We start from the raw sequence: 19,621 nt of genomic DNA, 5'->3' as shown, positions 1-19,621 counted from the left end.
AACGCCACCGAGGAAAGCGTCTCATTCCCCCCCCCCCCCCGTCTGCCTGACGACCGGTTTCGCGGGCTATACTTGTAATACCATCCCAGTCACTTCACTCGGGGCTCGGATGCGTCGGCGTGCGGATGCAGTTGCTCTGCGGCTCGGATAAAGCCACCTCTCATCGCTCAGACAGGCTTTAATGTCAGGGGGGGCTTCAACAGGGTTCCGTTTAAACGAGCGACTGGGGATTTCTATCCGGCTTTTATTTTTCCTCTAAACGTCTACGGTTCGCGTCGAGCTTTCCCCCCAGAACAGATATCCCCCCCCCAAAGAATACACCTGAACACCACGTCGGCTGGACCCAGAGGAGACCACCGTCCTCGGGATTTAAAACTATTTGCCCTCATCACCGAGGGAGCTTTGGTTTTCTTGCACCATTCGGAGGACCAGTATAGCCTCGGCACCATGAAACTTGTGTCGGCTGTGTTGCTTTTTGCCTCGATATGGACTCAAGAGTGTGAGCCAGTGCTCTCGGATTCAATCATCCACATCGGTAAGTGACTGCACCTTTCTTCCCTCACCTATAACTCAGCAGCCCCACCAGCACCAGCACCACCGCGACGGGTCTGACTCCGACACCGCGGAGGAGCTGGAGGGGTTTGGGTTTAATCTGAATACAGCTCGGCTTGCTGGGCGCTAATGTTCTTTGACGGCCGGGGATGCTGCGGCTGAACGGTTCTCTTTGATCGGATTACATTTTTTTTGGGTGACTCGGTCACCGATGTGATTGCGATGCGGCTTAATGTTTCATGTTTGACTTGATCTAATATGATTGACTCCCACAAAATACTAATAGGCCTAATCGACATGTTTTATATTTGACTTCGTTATGCGCAACCCTCAACCCAATGCCAACTTCATTGGGTTGGGAGTATTTTGGATGCGGTGCGCAGCGTTCCCCAAGCAGTTTAATCACAATTCAATTATTTCAGGGAGATGTGTGCTTTTCGGGTGGTTGTGGGTTTATCTAATGGCAATGTTCATTATTCAAGAGCAACTTCCATACGGCCTTGTTTATTGGCTCACGGCTCGGTAGGTTTATTATTGAACAGGTGGTTTATGGTTGTGATTGAGATGATGCGACCATCCCACCTATCCCATCTAAATCTATTATACAGGGGCAAGAGGTCCTTATTAAAGACATTTCCGCTTTATTGTTTCTTAAATAAACGGAAAAGCAGTTAGACTTTCTCCAGCCTACACAAGCGCCATCTGCAAAGTGCGGCAATGAGTGGCTGAGCCTGAGCGTGATTTCCAATTTAAGGGCACGTATTGGTGCGTGCGCGAGGCAGCTGTCTCACCGTTGTTAGAGGGGAGACTGGACGGGAGAGAGAGAGAGAGAGAGAGAGAGAGAGAGAGAGAGAGAGAGAGAGAGAGAGAGAGAGAGAGAGAGAGAGAGAGAGAGAGAGAGAGAGAGAGAGAGAGAGAGAGAGAGAGAGAGAGAGAGAGAGAGAGATGTTGTGTGTGTGTGTGTGAGAGAGAGAGAGATAGAGAGATGGTGTGTGTGTGTGTGTGTGAGAGAGAGAGAGATAGAGAGATGGTGTGTGTGTGTGTGTGAGAGAGAGAGAGATAGAGAGATGGTGTGTGTGTGTGTGTGAGAGAGAGAGAGAGAGAGAGAGACTGTGCTAGAGAGCATGTCTTGCAGAATGGGAACGCGAGGTGGTAGTGGGCACACGTAGTCGCAGTCTCAAATGAGCTTAGATAGACCATAGTCCGTAGTTTTTGTGTACGTGTGTGTGCGTACGTGCGAGTCACGCAAACGTCTACGTAAGCGCACCCGGCCGCTCATGCGCGCGCGCGCGCGCGCCCATACACGCACGCAGATACACGCACTCACGCACGCACTTATACACGAGGACACCCACACACTTAACGCACTCCATCAGGGAGATAAACACCTGTCTCTGTGGAGAAGGGACTGTGTTTTGTACCTGATGCATCTGGCCTATATTATGCTGGCACCTCTTCGACACACACACACGAAAAGGCCACAGCAGACGAAAACACACAGGACATTATTAGACAATATCCCGCATTATGGTGCAGCCAAGGCAGCATGGCTTGCCTACAAAATGCCTTCCTGTTTGAGCTAGTTAGGGCACCGCCAGCTGATTTACAGAACTGTCGGTAGTCCAATTTGGCAGGTAGCTCGAAGAGTGTGCAGTTGGCCCAAAGCTGGGCCCGACCGCCCTGACATATGACGGTGAGTTGGCAGAATGTTTCAGGGATTTGACAATTACTGCCAGTTGTCTGTCATCAATAGATAATGCTGGCAAGTCATTGAAATCATGTTAAGTCCCTTATCATAAGTCCCTTATTAAATAAATCCTGTTAACATATGTTGTGGGCTAACGTCAATTTATACACATCTACATGAATTGAACACCCAAAAGTTTCAGAAGTTATTATTAATTGGGCTCTGGTAGAATACTAGCTTCAAAATCTCAAAGTCTGTTTTTAATTGCTGCTTTCATTCTCTTGAAGAGTGCTGCCCTTTTAATAAGAGAAAGAGAGTAAAGTTTAGCTGTCATCAACCAATGATTTAGTACTGGGTTCGGACGACTTCTACTGGGACGGAATTCTGCACCATCCAAGTTTACCGAGTCAGATTCTGCACAAAAAATTTGGTTTGGTTGGCTTAAAACAGATAGCCTTTCTCCACAGCTCCTGGTTTCGTGATGGTGGGGCATGCAATCACAACCCATTCAAACCCTTTGACATAACTATGAGCTAAATACATGCTCTGGGTTTTCTATGTGTCAAAAAGATAGTGATTACACAAGTGCCACTCATTCACTGTTGAAGCTATAGGCCCAACGTGTAAGCACATTCTGTTTCAAAGAGATCTCTTGTTACCAAAGAACTGGAAGTGAAATATAAAATCATTTGAAGAGATCAATCAATCTTCAAAACATTTAACGTGCCACATTTGTGCCAAATTCAGAAAACAACATTATTGTGGACATATTGTGCCTTCTGTTATCAGAAGCTTGTATAACAGATATTCTTCGACAATGGAAACCCTTTGCGAGCACTTCTACTAATGAATATTGCAGGCATTCCGACATTCAACATGCCTTTTTTTGTGCAGTGTGATCCATTCAGATCTCACATGGGTGTATTTTGGCCTAAATGAAGGGACTGGCAGTGATTCAGTGGCTAATGAGCAGAGGGGCTAGTCTTTGTTGACCCGGTGTAGTTCTGGAAACCAAGCCACTCTGAAGTCTAATTAGTAGCGTAGACAGTGGGTGGGTGGTCTATATGTGCTGTGTCTCCCCGTCACACTTCCTAGTCAGCCCAAAGGAGAAGAGGCACGTGTTTGGCCTTTATTTTTCATGTTGATGAACAATGTTGTATGTGTGGGAGTTTCAGTGTCGGTTTGGGTATCCATGTGTGGTGCAGTAGTTTTTTGGTGTTTGACGTCTAGCAAGAGGAAGAAGTGGGTAGTCTGTAATTTATTTTTATTTAACCCCTACTTTTTATTTTATTTCTCAGCTTAAATCGATAGTTCATTTCCTTGCTAGTACTCGCAACAAAAGGTTATCTCTCCCAAAACATTACCTTTCACTCTCTCCCTCGCTCAACTCCTGTCTGCTCTCTCTCTCTCTCTCTCTCTCTCTCTCTCTCTACCTCTACCTCTACCTCTCTCTCTCTCTCTCTCTCTCTCTCTCTCTCTCTCTCTCTCTCTCTCTCTCTCTCTCTCTCTCTCTCTCTCTCTCTCTCTACCTCTACCTCTCTCTCTATACCTCTACCTCTCTCTTCCTCTACCTCTACGACTAGGGACTTGGGAGAAAAAAATCCACAAATGGATAGTTAATGTCACAGAACATTCTGTTATTTCTATCTTTCTTTCTTTCTTTTCTCTTTCATCTTGCAGATGACCCAAGCATGTGGGTGCGCCTGTGTGTGTGTGTGTGTGTGTGTGACGTATCGACTGAGGGTTGCAGGGGAAATTAAGTATGACTATACTACTCAGCACCCGCATCACTTTGACATCGTCAGAAGTTGCTGCTAACAAATGAAAGAGAGAGAGAGAGAGAGACACACAGAGAGAGATAGAGAGACACACACAGAGGGAGAGAGAGGGAGACACACACACACACAGGGAGAGAGAGGGAGAGAGCTAGAGAGAGCGAGAGAGCGGGGGAGAGTTTCAAAGGCACATCCCGCTGGTCACACACACGAGAGGCATGGATGTAAAAAAAAGACGAAGAAATAAAGTGGGGAGCAGATTAAGAGATACGGAGCGGTAGAGGGGTGTGGGGGGTGGGGGCAGGGGGGGGGGGCGGTTGGGTGCAGCAGGAGGAGGAGAGCGTGTGTTTCATCACGGCCTGGCTGTCCGTGCAACGTGCTCCTCATCCACCCGTCTCAGTGTCGCAGTTATGCCGTTGATCTTAGAGGCAGCGACCGCCAGCCGTTTTCATCTTGCGCCGGGTAGGCATTAAATGTGATTGAGCTGCCAGGGAGCTGGCATCAATGCCTCGCCCTCTCCCTCCACTCTCGCTCCCAGTCTCCCTCTCTCTCTCTTAGTCTCTGCACTCCCTCTCCCAGTTTCTCTCTCTCTCTCTCGCTCTCTCTCTCTCTCTCTCTCTCTCTCTTAGTCTCTGGTTCTGTCCCTCTCAGTCTCTCCCTCTCTCTCTCTCTCTCGCAGTCTCGAGTTCGCTCTCTTAGTCTCTGCACTCTCTTCCGGTCTCTCTCTCTCTCTCTCGCTCTCTCCCAGTCTCTCGCTCTCTCTTTTAGTCTCTTATATCTTTGCCCTTATCTTTTTCAATTTTCAATCCCTTTCTACTTTTATATTTTCCCCCTCTCACACATCTGTTTGTTTTTTCTCTCTCTCTGTGTCTCTCTCTCTCTGTCTCTCTCTCTCAGTCTCTCTCTCTCGCTCTCTCTCTCTCTCTCTCTCTAGGTCTCTCTCTCTAGGTCTCTCTCTGTCTCCCCTTAGGAAAGGGGGAGGAAGTGTGCCTTGCTCCTCTTTGCATGTGCTGCATGGTAATTGCAGGGGGGCTTTATAGGGGCTTTTCGTATGGATTAAGTGTGTGCCTGTGCCTGCCTGCGTGTGTGTGTGTTGTGTGTGTGTATACATTTATGTATGTGTATGTACGTGTCATGTATGTTGTCACACAATTGTTTAGACATGGTTTCTCACACAAAACAAATATTGTCCCTCATTCTCTCTCTCTCTCTGTCCCTCTCGCTCTCTACATCCCTCTCTCTCGCTTTGCCTCTGTCTCTCTCTGCCATCCTCCCCCTCGTTTCCTCTCCTTTCTCCCTCTCTCTCAGCTCTCTCTCCACTCCCGGAAAGGATCCCGTTAGGATGGTCTCTGTCTCTACTTTAACGGGAGAACATTTTAGTTCACAGACTTTGTTACACTTTCAATGCCTTGGGTCTTAGTTCCACAGAACAACATGAGAGTCCCAGTGTACTTATTCTACTTACTGCCAGAACTGAACACAATGTCCTGAAGTAGAATTCCCTTAATATGATCTACAATATGAAATAATATAATGTAATCTATTATGATATAATATAATATGATAGTATAATATAATATAATGTAATATATAGGCATGTGGGATAATATCATGGGTCATAGTGAAGCAGCCAGTGAAAGTAATTTATCTTGACACTGACTCACACAGGCTGTATCCTATATAAAGGGTTCTGGAGGATATTTCCCATGCACAAACGTTCTGTAAAACCATTTGGCAGGCACAGCTATTTCCCGAAACAGCATTTGGGCCCAGCATTTCCCTGAAATATTGATAAATTACGCTCATTATCCTAAACTCATTTTAAGAAGCCCTGCCCAACACCATTCCCCTAAGTAGCTCCTCACCATCTCTGTGTAGAAATAGACACGCTAGAGAGGATGGATTTAATGAAGGTTTTAAGAGGAACAAAGCCAGCCTAAAAAGTATAGATTTTTCTTTATTGTTTCTGTCCGAAAAAACTACTCTATTTCACGGGTCCAGTTTCCGTTTTAGTTTCACGGTTGTCAGCTGGTGTGGTTTCAGCGATTGTGTCACCTGATTGCAAGCTCTTGACTTGATGGCTTGCATTGGAATGTTCTTGACATGGAAGTTAACTGGGTCAGCTCTGTTTGAATAAAGGCTATTGGTTTGTGTTGCTTCTGTATCGAAATTGGGATTGGGATTGTGTACTAGCAGTACCTTGAATAGTATAGTGAATGTTAAATCTTGAAACAAAACTGTATTTTTCTGGTAAAAAAAGTCTGGTAGCTACTTTGAAATGTCTTGTTGCCTGAACAATGACATTTCAACATTAATTGGACATTAATACCCTCACCCTCCTTCTTGTTAATTCCTACTTGTTAAATGCCTCTTTAATGCCTCAAATATTCTTTCATAGTGAACAGCGAGAGATAAGGCCGAATTCGAATAATTCAAATAATTTTAACTACTATTGTCAGTATACTGTGCATCTTCTGTCCCTGTCTTCAAAACTTTGTTTGTTAAAACTGTTGAAATGAAACACGACGGCTTCTGGGTATTATTATAACATTGTGTTGTTGACTCCTGTTTGTTGACGTTAACACAGAACATCTTTTGTTCCGCCCACACGACAGTCAGTAATAATGAGGCCAGAGTATCTAATCCCTGGGATTCAGTGCTGGTTTAACAACCTGCATCTCATTATGGTCATATTTAAGCAGTCTGATCATAACGCACTAAAGATAATACTCTGGCACTGTATTTGTTTTTGTGTGAAATTGAGATCATTTTCAAAATTGGATGATTGCAGTATCAGTGTGTATGTGAATTAGAGAGAGAGAGAGAGAAAGAAAGGGTTTATTTGTTTATTTGTATATAGAGATAGAAAGAGAGTCTTTAATGTTTTGTTTATTTTGTTTTTTCTACACAATGTTTTGTTGTTCCATAATGCTTTCCCTATTTATTTATGTTTGGATCATTATTAATGTTATCTATGTTTAGCGATGTGCGATAAGGGTTTCTTCAAGCGTTAAGATAACCAATAATTTCCTGCTTCTCAAGGCCGATGATATAAGATAACTGATAACCAAAGTTAATAACATCTAGTTTTCAAACAACCAACTGACATCACTAATTATTGTAAACACAAGTTGCAGATAACACTGAAGGTGACTTATAAGTTTCATTGTGTCAAAACGAGTATACCTTTCCCCTACTCCTGGAACCCTAGCTGAACATGTTTTGCACATAAAAATGTGCAAACGTGTCTTTTTCTTCTGCGAATGTTACAACCTCCAAACCGGCGATGACATGTTTGCTGCTTTGCTCCCCACTAATCTATCACGCCCACACCGCGTGGCTCTACTCAAGAGCCGGCGTTTGAATTTGTGAATGTGACAATATCATGCAGCATTGGTCGGTTGGCACGTTTATCAGCTATAATGTCCTTATTGGAATAATACATAATAGACTAATAATACATAAAAGACTTATTTGCCATTATTGTCAGACCCGATATTCATTGTGCAACCCTGTTTAATTCTGTATGCTATTACTTTGGCAACATTGTTAAATAGCTTTCATGTAAAAGAAGCGGATTGGAATTTGAGAAAGAAATAGAGAGGGAGAGACAGAGAAAGAGAGAAAAAGCCAGAGCAAGAAATGGGTAGTACAGGGTTTTCACAGGGACAAGATGTATCGTGTATTGAAAGGGCTTCATCGGTCAAGGTGAAGAGGCTGAGGTAGTGGCACAGAGGAGAACCAGTCAGAGGGAGGTCTTTCCCGCAAAGATGAGAAAGCCACGGGGGAACCAATTTCTGTAATTCAGGCCCAGGTAGTCCCAAATGAGCTAGTCAGTCAGGAAGGAGGTCGGAGAGAATGTGATTTCTGAGAGAGAGAAAGGGTGAGAAAGAGAGAGATATACATATACATAGTGAGAGAGAGAGCGAGAGAGAGTTTTGTATTTGGCATCAGTGCCCGGGGTCTCTCCATGGAGAAAGCATTTTGAACATTTCAGTGTGGCTGAATGGGTTCCCCGGCCAGCTTTGTCTACCACTTTCACAGCTGTCAACTGCACTTCCTGTTCAAACCATTCGCTAGCTACTCTGTGTGTGTGTGTGTGTGTGTGTGTGTGTGTGTGTGTGTGTGTGGGGGGGGGGGGGGTGGGTGTGCCTGTGTGTGGGTAACATGAATGTCTGACAATGATATACGTGTATGTGCAGACAGTGATCCTCTTCATAGCAACCTCCTGACTACGTTGCCGTGGGGACAGATGTACTGGTGCACATGTTCTTTCTATGTGAGAACTTTTTTGCCTCATGTGCATATGCATTATGCACCAGATGTTACATTCTGACTGTGTTATCACAAGTATGTGTGTGTGTGTGTGTGTGTGTGTGTGTGTGTGTGTGTGGAGGGGTGAGGGTGAAGGGGTGGGGTTAGCGTGTGTGTTGGAGTGTGAATGGCAGGCTCAGGTCGGGGTAGTGCGAGATAAATGCCGGACGACAAGAAGCAAGGTGTGTGTCCTGGGAGAGGGAGAGGGGAGAGAGAGAGAGAAAAAGAGAGAGAGAGTGCTTTGCACCCGGCCAGTGAGGCAGAACTATAAACCAGGCCACCCAGAGAAGAGTATAAATTACAGTTTAAATTACAGAGGGGCTGGGGGGATCGATGGAAGACACTGCGGGAGCCAGCAGGTGAAAAGATGGAAAGAAAGAAATAACAAAGCAAAGAAGGAAAGAGAAAGAGATGAAAACATGGTATAAGGGAGAGAGCAGGGAGCAGTAACTAGGGAAATCAAGATTGTGTCAGAGAAAGACTGATGAGTGAGCGTGTGAGTGAGAGAAAGAAAGAAAGAGTGAGGAAAGCAATGTCTAAGAAGAGATATGGAGTGAAACATCAGGTGGGGAAGAAGTCCCGTTTCTGCATGGGTCTGCATGTGGTACTGTCAGGTGAGCTTGAGCAGGCCTGACAGTCAGGGGTGGGTAAGAGGTAGGCTCACCAGTCCGAGACAGAGTGCAGATGGAGCCAGGGAGACAGCCCCGCCGTGCCGATGCTGGTTCCTCCTCCGAAGGCCAGGGTAGGTTCAGATAGAATGGACCAGATGGGCCTGGAAGAACTTGTTATAGCAGAGATCACCGTGTCTACGGATGATTGTAGCGATTTAGTGTTTTCGTGTGACATGCACAAACACGCAGAAGCGAAACGCACACATGCACACGTGAACACACGCACGCACGCACCCACCCACGCACACACACACACACACACACACACACACACACACACACACACACACACACACACACACACACAGTGATGCAACCTCACTCTAACGCCTCATACCCACTGTACACGTCCGTCGACAGAAGAGAGTGGGCGTGTCCGACGCATGGGTTAAAACACGATCTGCGTATAACGTGCGTATAACGCGATCTGATTGGCCAACGGATCCGTCGCTGCCTGAAAAGTTAAACTTTTCTCAACTTTTGGATGCAAGAGACGGAGCCGATTTGACGGACGGACCCACAATGCATTTCGGGAGCGTCCCATGTAAAGTCAATGAGATCCGTCGACGGACGTGTACAGTGGGTACGAGGCGTAACCCTATCCCTAACCAAGCTCGCTCTCTCACTCACTCACTCACACACTCACACACACACACACACATACACATACACAAACACAAACACAAACACAAACACACACACACTGCAGTGTTCATCTGAATAGCATGCTTCTCTTGTCACCATGTGTAGACATTAAACATGTAATAACCCGGCTCCATGTTCTCTACTCTTCTCTACATTCTGTTTGGTTAATAGATTAACCATACATTCATATTGATCACATGGGGCAGAGCAGCTTGTGTTTTTAGTAAAGATGATTATTGGTTTGTTAGTACAGGAACACTTCTTGTTGTGATTAAGATATACATATTATGAAGCGAGCCAAGTAACGATCAGATTTATATGCTAAGCACTTCTGCAGGTACTGGGGATTTGTTTTGATTGGTGCACAACAAGGGTGACATTTCCAATTACGTCTGTAACGAGTCCACCCAACTCTCATTCTTTCTGTCATGCATACAGAATTTATTCCAGTTCCCTGAAGATCATTTGCCGATGGATACAGCACAATTATGCTGAACAAACAGTAAAGTCGGGCAACAATATTTCCTTTCATTGGAGCTATGAGCTATGAGCTGGTTAAATGAAACGAGAAGGTTCCACTAATGATGAGAGAAACTTCTGAGGAGAGAGATAAAAAAATGCACAGCCATGAACTGACATTCAATATATAATTGGCATATTTGGCTGTGTGTGTGTTTGTGTGTGTAAGCGTGCCCAGCAAACACTCGGTCCCACTCGGTCCTTTGTGGTCCTGTTTCTCTTTGAGTGTGTGTATGAGACTATGAGTGGGTGTGTGTGTATATCAAAGTATGGCAGGGCTGTTGTTGTTATCGCTGTGTGGTCTTGCATGTAAATAATATGTTCTGCCTACTGTTGTACATTTGTGTTGTCTGCCATACGCAAGCAATCACCACACAGGCACACATTTAATGTACCCATATCTGTGTGTGTGTGTGCAGTGTGTGTGCCGTTGTGCGGTTGCGTGTGAAGTTCAGAGTGCCTGTGCTTCACTGTGATGTCTTTCCCGGCGCACAGACCCCACAGTAGTGGGTTGGTAAGCTGTGACGGGGTTGTCTGCTCTGCATCATTGCTGATAAAGACCAACCACTGACATGATGCTTTTTATGGCTCTAAAACACACTCGCACCAGTGTCAAGGACAACGTGCAAACACATAGCCATACATAAGTCGCTGTGATTAAGGAGGAGTAGGCTGTTCTTTACACGCACGTCCCATGGCCCATGTGATTGTATGGGTGGATGGATGGATGGATGGATAGATTGATGATAGTGAAATTAATATAAAGATGGATACAGGCAGACAAGCAGAAGTAATACTTATATGAAGTAATGGATTTTCATCCATGTCTTCTTGCTGTTGCATGCTAGCCCAGATTTTTTGGATTTCCCCCCCAATAGCAGCGAGTAAATAAACACATGCATGGTTAGAGAACCAGTGAACACCCATTGGGGTACTGTGTTTGATGTACAGGTAAGGTGACAGCGCTCCACTCTTCATCAGTTGCTGGTATTTTTGAATACCTTTCCTTCTATTACACACTCAGATTTGCAGTTCTCACATTTCCCCTCTGCCGCACTCTCTCTCTCTCTCTCTCTCTCTCTCTCTCTCTCTCGAATAATCTTATATCTTTTCCCTTATCTATTTTTCAATTTTCAGTCCCTTTCTACTTTTCAATTTTCCCCCTCTCACACATCTGTTTCTTTACCCTCTCTCTCGCTCTCTCGCTCATGCTCTCTTGCTCTATTGCTCTCTCACCCTCCCTCTCTCTCACCCTCTCTCTCTCTCTTCCTCCCTCTCTCTCTCTCTCTCTGCCTCTATCTCTCTCTAGCTCTGTTTCTGCGATGATGATGACGTTATTCTCATTGCTCATCCCCTCCTCTCTTTATGCCTGTTTCTCTCGTGCTCTTCCCCTCCTTATCCCTCTCCCTTCTCTTCCTCCTCCACACTTCCCACCCTCCCTGGGTGTTTAATACACCGGTAGTGATTACAGACACCAGTGTTGTAACAGACGAGTGTTAAATGCTTTGCTAATCACCTTCATAAAGTCATAATGTGCCGCTTATTTGTTTGTTGCAGTTGGCATCGCATCACGTGCTACATCCTGTATGTCCCTGTTTCTCTTCTGCTCGAGGGTTTAAACACACATATTGTGTGAGAGGAATACAGAGAAGTTCATTAGTTTTCTGAGCGTGTGTTTCCTTTTGTTGTTTATGCCTTGGAAGCTATAGCCTAATTGAAATCTCCATATGGCCATGTTGATGCTTTTATGCCAATTTGATTTCAAGGGCTGCCATATTCTGTCTTCACTGCCTTTGAATGCAGTTGCTGATACCATATGGAATCGTAATGTACATGAACAATGTATAAACTCATCATTCAGACCTCCTCCCGGTTCCTCAGTTATTATAAGTGTGGAACCTAGATCTAGCCCCAAAAAACAAGCCTGACCCATACCAATTCTGTGCACGTTCTGTCGGATCCTGCCAATGTTCCGACACATTTATCGACCCAAGCCTCGTTTGAACACACATTTTTCGTAATATAAACTAATTCCGAATTGTTCGTCTGACAAAAAGTTTTCAGAGTTACGTGCGTGATCTCAAACCCTCCTCTCGGGAAATTCCCTAATTTTGTATCGATCACAGTGATTGATTCATAAGGGTTAAGGTAACAATGTTATAATATGACATTCTGACTGTCACACCAAATAGCTTACCCCTCAGCCCAATTATTATAAATAAAACAAGAAGCCATTATTGCTCTGACCAGGAGACCGGACAGGCCCAGCCCGCGCCTGAGGAATAGAGGGGATATTCTGACCTCAGGCTTACAGAGAATGAAACCTCTTCTGCATTAGCCACTGTTGCTGCTGGTCGTGTATAAAGTGGATTGGATTCACTTTACTGTACTGTTCACTCATACTTTACTTCATTAGATCTCCCTATGTAGCAGTTTATGGAACATTGCATTTTTGGAATTCACAATGCCCAAACCCCATGTTGTTTTATATCCCATCATCAGCCGTGAAAGTAATCCAACATCCAATAAAGTCGTGTGCTGTTTTTCATTGTTAACAACACTATCCACCAAGGGAAGTCCCTGCAGGGCGTGGGAAAGGAAGAGTGATTGCGACGGCACAGCAGTACTGGGGAAAAAATACAAGAATAAGTGTTTTTACAAAGTAGTAATATGGGCAATTGGCAGGTGTGCATATTTGCTGCATTTGCTGTGGGTTTGCAGCAGAGCTGTGTGTTATCGATTGGAACAAAATCCAATCAATAACACAAGGATGTGTTAGTTTGAAATGGATGTATTCACATCGAAAAAAAGATCATTGCTCATGTCAATACGGTTAGCAGAAGAAGAAGATCAATTAATTCAGAAATGTTGAATACTAAAACACCTTCAGAACAAACAACAAAATATAAACTTAATCTCAAACACTACACCTCCTATCTCCCAGTTTGACTGTGTTGATTTCTTAATGGTAAACGTGGACACCTTGAAGCGCCGCATACTCTGGCCTGTGTTAGGACCATGCGGTCATGGGCACTCGGACTCACCATGATGACTTTGTGCTGAGCTTTTGCTTCTGTAAGCAATTCATCAGCTGGCCTGCAGCCCATGTCACATTCTTTGTAACAGCAACAATGCTGAGAAAGATCTCAGGTCCTGTACACATGAGTGTCATGGTAATATGTTAAAAATAGGCTTTAGGTTGTAACCCCGTTTCCCAGGAGAAATTCTACCAACAGAAACAGCTGATTCGTCAAGTGTGGTCTTTATTAACTACAGTGTCTTATACTGTCTTGCTTTGGATTATCTCAGTTGTATTTTGAAATATTGCAGGTTTTTTTTATACCCGCATACACGCTTCTGAGAGTCATTTTGATTGTAAAGGCAGTCAGCAGCCGGGACACTTGGCATATAACAGTTGACTACAGTGGCCTGTACAGTGGCATCTATACTAACCATGTACGAATGTGCTCCATGCATAAATTAAAACCTGGAAGTGGTCGGCACTCGGCGCTGCAGTGTATTGCCCAGCTTCTCCCAGTTGATCGTTCATCCAGGAAGTTCTACAAACACAACTTATTGCAGAGACTGCACATCTAACATAGAAGCTCAGACTGTCTCTCTCGATCTCAGTCTCTAATTGTAAGTATTTTACGCTCACTTAACCATATGCCTGTCACACACTAGACAAATTTTTGAATTTAGAAAATGTGAGTATACATTTAACTGTTTGGGTCATTAAGTGTGATGAAGGAAATTATTTTGCCAAAACAGCGCACCACATACTAGCTGATTCCATTCCCCAAAAACCCAGTCCTGATTCTCAAAAACAAAACTTTTGTAAATTGGGAAGACAGAGTTGAAGAAGCCAATGAGCTTAAGAAAGCGAAGTATGCTGAAATGGCTGGAGAGGCAGCACAGCGAGGCTGGAGTACACGATTAAGGCCTATTGAAATTGGCGCACGGGGGTTCGTGGCTAGATCTGTTACTAGCTTGCTGTCTGAACTAGGCATTTGTGGACTAAGTCTGAGGCAGGCGGTTAGTAACATGTCCTTGACAGAAGAACAAGGAAGTGAATGGCTGTGGGTAAGGAGAAAACATACTTCCTGGGGTGCAAACTAAGGTAAGCCAGCTGACTAATGTGCTAACGTGTTTGTTTGATCAGGGTTAGGGGTAGGGCTAGGGGTACGATGCAGTAAAGAGAGTATTTAGATGCATTAAATGTGTGGTGGCAGCATAGAGGGGGGTGACTCCAGGACGCTGGTTTCATTGTTTAGCCCTCAGGAGGTGTCGTGGGCCTAACTTAACGAAACATCGGTGAACGAGGGTGCCCACTTGATAAACCCAATGAAATGCTGCATACTGCATACTGCTGTTAGTTGGGCCATTTGTCTTGTGTTTTTCACCTTTGGTTGGTAGCTTAGTGGCCAGCGTACTTATAAGGTACAAGCAGGCACAAGGGATTATAACATCTGATCCTGTGTATTAATGAAATTTGTATAAAAAATTGAATGAACGTGTTGCAGAAGGAGTTGGACTCCTTTATTATGCATATCCAACAGACTTTCACTTTTTCCTCCATGGCTTCCGTTGCGAATACTGGTGGTTAGCGTGGCTTCCGATTGGCTATCATCATTCTCACGTGATGACCCATACACTGCGTACAGTCATCAGGGTTTACCCAACACTACAGGATATCGGCTTGTGAATATTGATCATGTATAATGTTAAAAAAATTTAATCTGGAATTTCAAATATCCAATCCTCCATCCATAACGACTAACTACCCACTCGTTGCATGCTGGGTCACCTGTATGTCCATGTATTGGGTTGTCTGTCTGATCAGGATGGTTGGAATCAGAGGGGGAGGGGACACCCTGAACACAATCTGATTACGTGTACAGACAAAAAAAAGAAAGATGTTAAAAATCCCCATAACACCTTTCTACAATATCATATTTGATTTGTTCATCTCCTAAGGGTTTCCTCACATCTAGGGATGTGTTTAATTGGTTTTGCATGTTTTTCTCCATTGAAATTGAATGTAGCACATTTGTGCCCACATGGTCCAATCAAATGAGAGCGATTGGATATTGCTGTGGGCTGCAAACTAGAGCACGCTTTTTATTTTTGCTCCAGGGAAAATGATATGGGTGGTATTATATTGTGGTAGTAATTGGACGTTTATCTTATTGTTTCCGTCCGTCTTTATAGGTCTATATCCCATCTTGTCTACCATGCATTTATATTAAAGTGAATGGTGACTTTCAACATAAACCAACAATAGAACAATTGCAGTACAAAATGATAACAGATATGAATCAGATTCCATACAAAGTAAATATGATGTGATGTGTGAATAGAACAGAGTATAGAAGAGTATAAATTGACTTGAATTTGCATACCAAGATTTGATATTGATTTATGAGTTACATGTTAAACAAAACAACACAATACTGCTCACAGGCTATTGCTTTCGATAAAGACATATGTAACCTCCATAATATATGACACGCTTTTGAGGAATTCATGAAAGCAGCGTGTTTGAATATGCGTCATGCAAATCAGGACCTAGTTGGCATTGTGTAGTGTATTTCCCGTCATGAAGCAATTATTCAGTATAGTTTAATGTCCTTTGGCTGTACTTCTCAGTGCTCGCCTGGGTCTCTCCACTGAGTACAGTACATATGGTAAAGAACAACAGTGTGTGTGAGGGTGCATGCTTCAAAACCCAAAGCAAACTGAGCGCAAATTTCGGTTCATATTTGTAGTGTGACCTCCAAACAATAAATCGACTCAGATTGGTTTATCGGTGCAAGGCCCACAGAGAACAATGTAGCGGGACTGTCACTTTGGACTTAAGTCTATTTTGTGAAAATTCAAATATATTGTTTTGTGTCTGTTTGACAATGTGCTTTTGCCGTTATTCTTGTACGTAAGGTACATGTACCGATATGACCCTATTTGGTTGTCATTGTTATTTATCAACATCATAATCATTTGATAATAATATCCCTGTAGTATTGAATGAGAGGAATTAGAAGTGTGCACTGGTAATCCGTATGCAAATGCATTATTCAATTACACTGTGGTCATCAGCATAAGTCTTGTAGCGAAATCTTAAAAAGTTAAGCTGTAAATCCTCTTTCGTTTGAAGGTCTCAGTACTAATCGTCTGGATATTGTTGTTTTTGGTCCCATTAATTCAACTGATTTCCGCTGACCCGTGAATGTGTGTGCGTCTTTGTGTGTGTGAGTGTGTGAATGTGTGTGAGTGTGTGTGTTTTTGTGTTTGTGTGTTTGTGTGTGTGAGGTTTGATAAAAGGTTTGTGTACACCCTCGTTGAGTGTGTTGGAGGAAAGGTCACATTGATTTGTTTTCCTCTCCTGTCTCATTTTGCTATTGTTATTCAAAAGATGTGACACACACACACACACACACACACACACACACACACACACACACACACACACACACACTATTAACCATCAAGATGGACTCACGCACGTACACACACGCAAGCCTGCCCACGCGATATAGGAGAGTGCAATTCAGGAGAGGTTTACCAGAGTGATATCTCGTGGGAAAGAGGGGAAGAGAGAGATAGAGAGGAAGAGAGAGGCAAGGGGAGAGCAAGAGAGATGCCAGAGTAGAGAGAGAGGATTAATCTGTATTATGTGTGACACCGTGGCTACAAGTCAACACACGACTATCACGACTATCACAGTAACCGACTTTGTGGCTCTTCTCATTCTGAATCGTAGTTTGGTGTATCGTTTGAAGAAATATAGAAACACACCAAAAAAAAAATTCTTTGTGTGGTCAAATTGAATCATGTCTGTGTTTGTGATGTTCATAGACCTTTTCTGTACATAGGAGGCCGTTATCTGAGTATAAGGAGGTTCCAAGCGGATTAAAATACAAAGCCTGCAGGGCATTACGGGGCTCAATGCAGAGTGTATATAATGCGATAGAGAATTTCTGCTCAGCACTTTCTTGCGAGGAGCTGTAATCTTCCTGCGCTGATTATGGCCACGGGTACAAAAGAAGAAGAAGAAGAAGAAGAAGAAGAAGTTGTGGACACAAACTTGAAAACAATATTGTGAGTTGTGACTCCATCTCTCAGCCTGTACTTCATGTAGTTTTCAGTTTTTTTAGATCAAGCAAATCATCAAACAAAGGAGGACAAGTGGAAAACACGCAGCACACATTACACATTTATATCTGCTTGATACATGGGCGGTCAGATGTTTTATGCCTCAAAAGACACACCCACACACCCACACACACACACACACACACGCACACATGCAGAAAATGTCAGTGTCTAACCACACTGCTCAACTGTAATGTGCAAAACCGGAATGGACGTTGTTATTTCTCCATCCCTATGTAGTTGCCCTGGGTTACGCACATTTGATACCCTCGTAACCCCTGCATATTACTTTGTGGTCAACCCACAGGCATGTGTGGGCTCACATCACACTGTACCCAGTCAGTGTGTCCTCTAGAAGGCTAGCCCAGTGTATTCTGTACAGTATGGGTGTGTGTGTGTGTTGTGTGTGTATGTTGTGTGTATGTATGTGAACATACACATATGTGGATTCAATTAGAATGGAGTTTCATTTTTGAATCCAAGTATAAAATATTGTAGCAAATTGTAGGGGGGGCGGTTGTCCCGGCTTATGCACGCACCACCAGATGTCACAAACAGCAGAGACATAGTAGACAAATGTAGTTGATTTCTGTGTTTAACTGAGAAAACAGGGAGTGGAAGGCCGGGACCCTATAATGTTCAATGTCAATAATAAGTGTTACGAGAGTTAGCGCATGTGTGTGCGCGAGAATGGCAGTGTGTGTGTGTGGGTGTGTGAGTGGACGAGCGAGGAGAGCGAGCGGTAGCGTTTGTCAGTTTAGTGAAGTAATGAACGAGTCTAGTTGTGTCTGTGCAAACGTGTACTGTAAAGTTAGTGAAACTAAGAATAAAGTACACAGCCTTCCAATAATTGGTGACCGCTTCATTCCAGCCATATTCCGACCTATAAGCAGACCCACTGCCGGTCAAAGGGAAGGGTGGTACCCCCGAGAGAACATCGACGTCTCCCCTGTGCTCTCGACTACGGTCTGGGAGCCGACAGCAGGAAAAGTGTAACATAATAATGAAAATAAACATTTTCTATATACGTGTGCAGCTGTGAATCATGTATTGTAATTGATTGTATGATGTGTACTTTTAGGGTTACGATAAGACCTTTCATTTAGCGTTAGTGGGAGCGGGGCACTGAAATTATATAGGCTATGTTATCGGGGCTATTCGTCATGATATCAGACTTATCAGAATGAAGTAATAAGTTATGTTATTGGCCTGATAATTATCGGCCCGATAATTATCGGCCCGATAGTCTAAACTGAAATAAGCATGCACTCATCTCATCTCTCGAAGTTCTCAATCGCTGATTTTTTGACTTGACTCCAACTCACACAAAAAGATGAAAAGAGAACAGGCAACGCTCCAAGAACCTCTTTGAAAGAGATCCAAATTGTTATTAGTTATTATATAAAATTATGTGTGTGACATATTTGAGTGTAAAAAAGAACAACATACATTGTTGGAATCTATGGTTAACATATTTTGAACACATGGTTAGCCACATATAGTAGTAGTAATTTGACAAATTGAAAATAAAGCAATTTAACTTTAACGTTTCAATGACATGGATTGGGTGTAAAGAAACAGCATCCGATTGTAGCGACTTTTCCCCGATTTTTCGGCCGCAGTGTGTACGGAGAAGCAGAGCTGTCATACTTCATAGCGTATGACTTCATCACGCTGAATAATTTCGCACTGTCAGTTTAACAGATTGAAAACACGCTCCTTTGGCAGAGCTTATGGAGAGAAAACAGCTACAGGGCAGAATGGCGGAGAAGGAGGGAAGAGAGGGATGGAGAGAAAGAGAGAGAGAGGTGGAGAGAGGATGGGAGAAAGGAACCAAGGGAGGAATCATTATGATGTCTCCATTCCTTGTTAGCTTCCTCCAGAAAAGCGTTTAGCAGACGATTGCAATAGGCTTTTGGATGGCATTTATAATGGCAAATGGGATGTTTTTTATTTCCTATCACCAAGGCTCATAGCTTTGGCATAAAACCAAACACAACAACAACAATAAATCTGGCAGAATTGTTCTTGGTAAATTGAATGGAAAATGTATCCAGGGGAAAAAGAGCTAAAAAAAAAAAGAAGGTGTGGGCTGGCTTTTGTTGAATTTTGATTTTACCTTGAAGTCCTTTGAATTTTGTTTCATTATCATGTGCATTGCCATTCAGTTCCCCATAGGCTGACTTGAGCTCCAGCAGAAGTGGATCAAAGTCATTCTAAGAATACAGAAAGCAAATCAACCAAATATCTACTCCTTATACTGACTGACAAGGTCCAAATCTTTCTCCTCCTACGTTTTGCATTCT

The 19,621-nt window shown here is 43.6% G+C and overlaps 1 protein-coding gene across 1 annotated transcript in view; it reads left to right on the top strand.

The window, feature by feature from the left end:
- Positions 1–447: 447 nt before the first annotated feature.
- grid2 (glutamate receptor, ionotropic, delta 2) overlaps positions 448–19,621 on the top strand; it is a gene marked incomplete at both ends in the record, with an annotated part of 386,320 nt that continues 367,146 nt past the window's right edge. Inside the window, one exon of the mRNA XM_084468194.1 lies at positions 448–535. Within this exon, the coding sequence (XP_084324320.1) occupies positions 448–535 (88 nt within the window). The remainder of the gene's footprint in view (positions 536–19,621) is intronic.

This window comes from Micromesistius poutassou (assembly GCF_964030765.1).
Source record: "Micromesistius poutassou genome assembly, chromosome: 5".
NCBI classification, from domain to species: domain Eukaryota; kingdom Metazoa; phylum Chordata; class Actinopteri; order Gadiformes; family Gadidae; genus Micromesistius; species Micromesistius poutassou.
This window is presented reverse-complemented; position numbering and strand designations above follow the sequence as displayed.